The following is a 9,284-nucleotide window of genomic DNA, read 5'->3' on the forward strand; positions in this document are numbered from 1 at the left end:
TGACTTCCTCTTTTACTAGATGCTGTTACTGTCCTGTGGGACTCCAGTGGGGGGCTCCTCTACTGCTCTAAATGTTAATTTGCATTGTTGATATTCGGTGTTAAAACAGCACCTCAGAGAGATAGAATTCCACATTGGCTCTTCTTTTAAGTTTCTTTTGAAAAATACTCTTCTATTTTTCTTTCCCAGAAATTCTACAGACACTGCTGAGAAAAAGATACGGGTAAAAAACATTAACGGCCAAAACAAAGTGCTGTGGTTATAGAAACTATGCAGCTGTAAAAAATGAAAAGTGGTGCAGGGTGGCTTATTTCCCATCAAAAATATATGTATATTATCCCAGAGAGGGTATATAATTGGATGTTATGTCTTTACAGGAAAACATTCAGTGATCCATAAGAGCTATTTTACTCACTTAAATCATACATGAGGAAGTACTTATGACAGCAAACTGCATCAGGCTACTTGTCCCTTTACACAAAGCTACCATAATACCTTTTTTACTGACAGTCACAGTCAGAAGCCTTACAGAATTTTAGTTTTACCATATTTGAAGTAGCCCAGTATTTTGAAAAAAAAAATAGGATGTAACTGCCATGAAGGTCTGTGGCAGCCTGTCCTCAGTTGCACCTATCAGTAACCCTGCAGAGAAATATCTTTGGCAGGGGTGTGTCCTGACTTTTTGATTGGGGCGTGTCCTGACTTTATGTCAGTGTCCCAATTGGGACATTGACATAAAGAGGCCGGTCATGATGAATAGCCTTTATTTACTCTTTCTGTCTCAATCTTCTTTAAATACTTGCATTATCATATAATAAAGTTTGTATTTTCCTTTGTGTAACTTAAATTTCAAAAAGTTAAAACAAAACATTTATAATTGCCCAAACCTTTTTTATTTCTGGGAAGAAATTTCAAAAGGCACTCAGACAAATTTTGGGCATAAACTTCCGAGTCTATCCTTAACTTTGAATATTGAGCATACAACCAGACAGTACCAATGACATAGATATGAACTCCTTACTAAGAATTCTGCTTGACATTGCAAAAAAACATGCCAAAAAACAGCATCCTGGCTGGAGCCAAACCTCTCAGCATGATGCAATGTAGAGACAGTTTTAGATGTCTTTAACATGGAGAAAATCGCTGCAATACTACAACCCAAAACAGACAGGTCCTAGTGATTTGGGCAATGCCTCGACTCTAGTCACCTCTTTTATTTATTTCCTTCATTACTTTTGTTTATATTTTATTTCATATGCACTTGTTTAACTTAAAGTAAACCACAAAATATGTTCACTGATAGTGTCAACACTGAAATTGGTACCAATCAATTTAGTGTTACATGGTTTTTACTTCGACAAGACTCATAAAGGAATGCTATAAAGCCCTGGACTGCCCACCATTGCCTCTGAATGGGTTGGGCAGAAGGGGTCAGGTTGACGAGGAATGATAATTGGCCTTGGTTAAGGCAGGTCAGAAGGCGGAACGTTGACGTTACCGCTTGCTGAAGACGAAGCGGTTCGCCGTCTCTTTGATGTACATCGACTTTCATTGACTGAAAGGCTCAGGTAATCGTTGATCCAGACCTCAAGCGCAGAGAGGCTGACAGGCCGCTTAGGTCTCGGGGGGTTGACACCCTTCTTGGGAAGTGCCCATGCCTCTTTTATCGCTCTAGACTTGGCCATGACCACATCCAGTCCCAGAAAATGAAACACGGGCCATTTTTCCTTTTGTCTCTCACTAATTTTGTATTTTTCAATGTACTAAATAGAAAATCAAAATCCAATTAATTTTTAGATTTTGCCTATCCCTTTTTGACCATGAAATAGAAAAACAGCTAAAATCTAGATTCAACTTTTTTGTTTGTACAATGAAGAAATGAAATAACTACTTCTTTTATTATTTTTAATACCCATTTGTGAAAGTACAATCCAATTACCAAAAAATATACACTGACTGAAAAAGCCTTAACCCTAAGGTATCATTTGGGCATTAATTTTGCATGCCCTGAGATGCTTTTAATATGATGCATTAAGAGAAAAAAATGGCGAGTGACTGGAGTCTGGAGTGTGACTGGAAAGCTTCTACTTCATGTTGTATGTTTGTTTTAATTTGAACTCTTTCAGGACTCAAAAAGGGGGTGTATCAAGGTCACAATTTTAAAAACTTACAAAATAAATTTTCCACTGTGAACTGCAAGGAAAGCTACTCACAGCCAGCAGAAAAAGATTATTCTAACACAAGTCCTGCCTCTGACAAGAAGATAGCCAATTATAGTTTGCCAATTAGTTGTGAGCCCATGCCGCCTCATGCTACCTCCCTGGACACGCCCCTGGTCCTCAAGTATCAAAACTGCTTCCAAAAGTTTGCTACTAGAAGAATTGTGATTTTTTTTCGTGTTTGTGTTGTAGGTATGAGTGCCCGCGGCTCAAGAGCCTGGAGCGTGGACATCTCCCCCCACTCCCTTCTCCTCGCCATCGCAATATCAACTTTCAGGTCAACGTCGTGACACAATGAGAAACTGTTTTACAACCTTCTTATTGGTATTTTTTCTTGAATTGGTGAAAGTTGCTGAGTTTTTCTTTTCTTTCCTCTCATTTTTGGAGGCGATCACATGCTATTTGACGTGTAAGTTTGCGGGTATGAGGCAGCACAAGAGTGGAGCGTGCTGTCAGACATTTAATTAATAGTAAACGCTTGAGCTTTTTTTTTTCTTTTTAAGATAGGTCTGTTTTGATATGTCTGCTGGTTGGGAACAATGCTCCATTTCAACTCTTTTTTCGAATGATACAGATGCCTTACTTCCATTCATGTGCCAAAGTAGTTTCAGCCTTCTTGTTGTAATCGCTAATAGCTACATGCTTTCTTCAACATTTTATTCCTCACCGTTTCTTAACATTGAAGGTCTCAGTGAACTTTGCAGAGGGTCGACATAAGAAGTTGTATTTTGTATTTTGGGATATTTCTGATTTCTGTCTCCACGTCTGAATTGGCGAATCTGAACATGTTCATTCACCCGTGCCCGTGCCTTTGAAGATGCTTGTAACGCCATCACTTATAGACACTAGTCCGTGATACTCAGTGTTTCGGAAAATACCGCAGCCAACCTCCATCTTTACGTACTCCATTAAAAGTTGGTTGTGTCCCAGATGAAACTCATAAAAAAAAGCTCACAGTGCCAGTGTTAGCCACTTAGCTTTTATCTTTTGATAGTGGAGAGCTGAATGTACCATGAGGGCTCCTGCAGGTTTCAAGGCCTCCGACTGGTTATTGTGATAGCCCGCTGATTGATGGATCAGACTTTACACTGCAGTCACAAAGCTTTTATCTCCTTGTACACAGCAGTAGTCAGAGAGAAACACAACTGCAAGTGTATTTCCTTCAATGCTTGTCCTGAACCAATCAGTCAATTGACAGTAAAAATCAGCCACAATCCATAAGGTCATTTATCAAGGGAAAAAACGCAAAAACACACCCAGAATGGCGTATGTCTTGCATGTTTTCGTCAATAATCCATTTGAATCACTTCAAGGCATATTTTCATACTTTATGCCATGGCCACATGCCAACAAACAGCTAAATACCATCAAAATAAAGATATCCCTCATTTAGTTTCTCACTCTCCTTTATCACAGTTGGAATAAAAAGTACAGTTAGATCATGAGATTGCACACCTTTTTCATATCTGTGCTATGACCGTGGAGCAGGTTTTCAGGACTGTATAAGCTTAGCTTAGCATGAAGACTAGGAGAAGGGGGGACCAGCCAGCCTTACTTGATCCAAAAAGTTCACAAACACATCAAAGAGCATCTGTAAAGTCACTCATTAGCACTAGTTTTTCATTTGTTGAGTCTGTAAGAGGCCATTATATATCAGCAGAGGTGTACATTCGATGGTCCAGCAGCTTTGGAAAACTATTTTTGCAACTTTCCTAAAACGACAATCAGACCATCACACACCCTTTCAGCCGTGACTGGTGGACAGGTGTGTTGATGTAAGAAAGCTAACAGGGTTTGATGATCCTTTGCATCTATGTCTTCTTATATTTCATGGTTATTTCTCACAGTTTTGCAGCTTTTTGCTGATAGGACAGCTGAGGAGAGACAGGGAATGTGGGGAGTACAGAGTGGGGGGTGACATGCAGTAAATGGTCATGACCAGGAGTCGAATCAACGTCTGCTTCCATCACGACGATAGCCTCTATAAATGGGTTGCGCACTCTTGGCTAAACCAGAGCCCCCTTTTCTTACATCTCTAAATAAATAACTGTTTATAAATACATCTGTAAAATAACAGCTTGCTGGTTGTTCTCCCTCTCTTGTGTCGTCATTCAAATCACCTATAAATTATGTAGCCATCAAACATGGTCCTGTACTTCAAATTAGTTATTTTCTAACATAACCTGACTCTTATTCTCCTTGGTTAAAGCACAGGCATAATTCAAGTCAGATCTTGAGGTAAAACAATGTAGATAATAACATTTTAATCCTATATTTTAATCCATTTTTAATTCTGAAACGATGGTGTCACAACATAATCTGGGCTCAGGGTCAGATTACTAGCTTTAGCCGTAGCTTTCAGCCTCATTACTCTAGTGAATGGAGTTTGTTATAGATTAGAACATGAATTACGTATGTCTTTAGTCTCAAGACTAAGCACATGCCAGCAAATCAGAATGAAGAACTCTCAGTGGCCATGGTATAATATATTTGGATTTGAGTCTGTCATTTAGACAGAGAAAGACATGCTAATGCAGGGCTCAGAGAAATTATGGTATACATCTCTCTCCGTTTGGATTGATTAAGTAATTGGAAATTTTCACTATTTGCAGTTTTAGTCTACATCCATCTGGGCAACACACAAAGCCGTGCCAGTTAATGTGCATCATCAGCCCTTGCAGTCGAGACGAGGGGCTTAAAGTGCTGCCAATTGTGCCAGCCTGATAATTGAAATCTAGCCACCAGCTTAGACATTATTTGGCAAAATGTTTGGTCAGCTGTGTTTTAATACTTTGTGAATCTGTCCTTTCTTGTCAGTTGTATTAGCTTTTTCTTATGTGGTATGTGTTGTCATTGTTTATTTATGTATTCCAGTGAAACCCCACTGCTCAGGTATTCAGACCTGCTGCACCCTACTATTCGATAGCCCCACAGTGGCCGGAGCAGATAGACCACAAATCTGTCGGTGCACAACCTGAGGGTCTATTTAACAGTCTGACCTGACGAATGGAAAGCCTAAAATGTGCCATGATTTAGCAGACATTAAAATATCTTAGTAAATTAGAGCAGGCCTGAGGGGCTTCTATGAGAAAAGGGCATAGGAGTAATGGTACTAATGACGCCCACCCAAGATGAATACATCAGGATTTAGGAAGGACTAAATCAGGACAATGCCACAGAGATGAAACCCGGTAGATTTAAGCGTGTACGTGAGAGACTGCACTCATGTGGCGTCATAGAAAACAGCTTTCAAAAGGATCATTCTAGCATTCAGAAACAAATTAGTTTAAATGCATTTCTTGTAATTGAATATGGTTCAAGGCTTTAGGTTTCTAAAGCTGTACAGATATTGAAAAAATAGTTACACAAGGTCAATATGAGAGGTAGATGAAACAAGTTTGAGTTGTAAGTGTCTTTTTTTCTTGATTAAATTATCATAGATGCAGGTGCAAAGATACTAGAGGAAAAAAGCTCCACTCTCCAAGGCCAGGTCAGGTGCACCTTGCAGGGTACAGTTTGTATCTGATAAAAAGGTTTTCCTTCCTGATAATGTTAATAACTTTCTGAAAGCAGTCTTTTAATCCTGTTTTTGTGGCTTTACTTGTTGTTAATCTGTATACATTCTTTCATCACAGAATGTCATTGTTAAGCTAACAAATGTTTACACAGGAAACGCATCTTTTTTGGCTGATTTGTTGATTACATGAACAGAAAAAAGACAACATAATATGACAGGCTTTATAAACTTGTGTCCTTGGTACCTAGAAGCATTGCCAACATCTTTGTTTTGTAATGTATCAGTACTGTGGAGAATTTGAATTGATTTGTTTTCTTTCTTTTTTTAATGTTTGATATGGTTCCTGATTGTTGATTTCATTTTTCTCTGCTGCACAAAGGTCAAGTGTTGCTTTAAAATAACTATAAGAGCCAGTGTTGGCCATTTAAAAAAAAGCCAGTACAGTGAGATCTCTCATGCCTTCATACAGTATTCTGTACATGCTGTATGCATTTTTTGTTGTGATACGAAGCAACACCTGCAACTGGGAGACCGAACTGTGGTGTCCTACTTCCCAATTGTAATTCTCAGTCAAACCCAGAATCTGAAAAATACATGAGCAGAGAGCCACATTTCTTAGCAGCTGCTATCACACACAGCCTTTTGGTGCAGTGACACAAACACTACCTGTTACAAGGTAGTTGGCCAATGCACAGTAGATAATACAAATAGTACTGTCTACTAGTACTTTTTGTCTTTTTATACCAATACAACTTTACAATTTTCTTGCTACTTTCAAGCTAAGAAAAGGCAGAATTGATCAAAAAATTAACACAAACAATTTAAATTATATTCAAATCAATAAAGAAATCCAAATCAGGCTCTGTCTGACAACGCTTGGCCTTTCTGTTGTGACTCCTCAGTATTTTGATGTCCAGGTGATCTCCATGAGATCGTGGCGGTAACGTTTTCACATTGAAAAGTCATCAGCTGATCTTGAAACGCTGAAGCTGTGCATGTATGATATTGTTTGGTGCATTTGTGTTTTCTAAATGAGGGACTTAATAAAAACAATTCACTGAGGTTGTAAGATCTTTTGGATTTTTTTGAATTATGTGTAGCACTGTGTCATTTTCAGCATCAGCAGTTTTAGTGTCTTACTGCTGGAAGAATTTGAGCAGTGCCTTGGGGCACCATCAAAGCTATAAAATGCATAACATTATGAAATAGCATATAAATGAGTAAAGGCAGCATAAGTGTACTATCCTGTGGATAAAGAACACATTTGCAAAGGTTTTTGCTGCATAAACTAATTGGTTTATTAGGCTATATAATAACCATCATCACAGAGATTCTACCAGTATGCATAGAATATTTCAAAGAGCAGAATCTGACATGCATCAAATAAGTTACACTGCAGCTGTTGCAAAGAATAGTGCGTTTCTTTGGATTATTATTAGAGCATGCATGCATGCATGATCAGGTACCTTCCTCTAAAACAAGAGAATGACATGGAAAGCTACTGTGAGATATTGATTGAGGCAGTGTTGCAGAGATGCTTTTAAGATAATAAGAGGGAGAGGACCCTGTGAAGAGATCAATAGAAAGGGGAAGTGAAGAAAAGAGAGGTTTCTCCCCACACACCACAGATCATCCATAATGAGCTTTTGTGTCAATACTTCAGCAATGGCTCTTCACATGCTATTGACCACTGAATCACCGCACCAGGCAACTGCAACTTCTTTTTACACCACACACTAAATGAATGGTATTAATGTACAGGGAGCATACCCGATGAATCACCTGTATTGCTGATAACTGCTAAATGCTTTGGATACCGATAGCTCCTACTGGGATATTGGCTAAGACATGATTGGTGTGTATCACTTCTCAGCATATCTCCGCAACACAGTGCAGAGGAGTGCAGATGCTTTAGCTTAGGTTATGAAATGTCCATACTGACCCCTCGTGGTAGCAGTATAGTAGTGCAGTTCTGTGGTGAAGTGTGGGGTGGTGTCTGCAGTGACACTGCATTGAATTTGTACATTGACGACCAGAACAATGCAATATTGCACAAAAATAACTCGGTTCTACACACACTTGGCTTTTCATTTAATCTGAAAAAGAATATCTTAACCCTCCTGTTATGTTGCGGGTCAAATTGATCCCTTTTAAAGTCTATTTTAGGCAATATATGCCCTCCAAACCAGATAAATGCAGCATACAAATCTGGGCAGCATGTGCCAGAAGAGGTGTCGTGTTAATTTATCAACATCACTTCATAAAAAATAAAAAAAATAAAAATGTAAAATAAAATAAACAAAAGTCTATGTCGTGTAAAACTATTGTATTTATATTTAGGGCGTTCCAATGTACATTAAAAACAGTATTAACATTAATTTAAATGAAAAACGAGTGAGTTATACTTATTGAACCATGATCTGTGAGAATTAAAGAACACCAATGGACTAAATCTTGATTTAAATGGTTAGTAATGGAGTTAAAAATTTGATTTAAAAAATGTGTGGGATTTTTGGGGGTTCTGACACTTTTGGATAATTGAATATGCATTATTGCTGTTCCAGAGAAACAAACTAAACAGGAGGGCAGTGGTGGACAAAGTACACAGCTTCATTACTTAAGTCAAAGTATAGATACTCCATGTCAAATATTACTCCAATAAAAGTGAAAGTTGCTCTGTCAGATTATAACTTGAGTTAAAGTACTGACGTACTTGCTTTTAAAAATACTTCAGTATTCAAAGTACTTCTTAAAAAATCTCAAAACTTTGTATTTTCAAAATTCATAAATGCAGTCAAGAATACATAGGAGTACATTCTGTAACATCATGTTTATTTAGAAACCCTTACTTGAAATCTCTAAAAACTATACCATGGAATAAAAACAGGAACTAAGTTACTCCAAGCACAGACAACTTAGTTTGAAATGTTCATCTGGAATTAAACAAATGTTACGTAGCTCAGCACGCTTTCTCAGGTTGGACAGGGAATGTTTATATCTTTGAGCAGAGTGAGAAACAGGGAGAATATTTTTAACTATATGTATCATTCTTCATTTCAAAAACCTCTAACACGGGTTGAATACATGGCCATGGGTGCTCAGGTGGAGAATTATAGCCATCATTACAACTTCTACATGAACTGCCTGATCTGAGTGAAATTTGCTCTGTGTTTGCTCCACAAATTCATGAGCTGACTTTAAAGCTAAAGTAGTGAGTAACTAGAGCATTTGGTAGAAATGTAGTAGAGTAAAAAGTACAATCATTGTCTTCTGAATGTAGTGGAGTAAAAGTAATAAGTACCCCCAAAACTAATACTCAAGTAAAGTACAGATACTCAAAAAAATGTAAGTACAGTACTCAAGTAAATCTACTTTGTTACTGTCCACCACTGCAGGAGGGTTATGCTGAAAATCAAATGGAAGCTACACATCTCATGGACTGACATTATGTCCTTATGTAGCTTTTAGTCATTTTTAATTATATGGAGTTATTTTTACTTTTCTTTTCTTCTCTTCTGTGTTTGTTTGTTTGTTTGTTTGTTTGTGTT

General features: G+C 37.9%; 1 protein-coding gene across 1 annotated transcript in view; it reads left to right on the plus strand.

The window, feature by feature from the left end:
* Window positions 1–6,802, plus strand: part of cntn3a.2 (contactin 3a, tandem duplicate 2) — a 47,716-nt gene extending 40,914 nt beyond the window's left edge. Inside the window, exon 23 of the mRNA XM_034696694.1 lies at window positions 2,412–6,802. Coding sequence (XP_034552585.1) covers window positions 2,412–2,509 — 98 coding nt within the window. The 3' untranslated portion in view covers window positions 2,510–6,802. The remainder of the gene's footprint in view (window positions 1–2,411) is intronic.
* The last annotated feature ends 2,482 nt before the right edge of the window (window positions 6,803–9,284 follow it).

This window comes from Notolabrus celidotus, chromosome 11, assembly GCF_009762535.1.
Source record: "Notolabrus celidotus isolate fNotCel1 chromosome 11, fNotCel1.pri, whole genome shotgun sequence".
Lineage (NCBI taxonomy): Eukaryota > Metazoa > Chordata > Actinopteri > Labriformes > Labridae > Notolabrus > Notolabrus celidotus.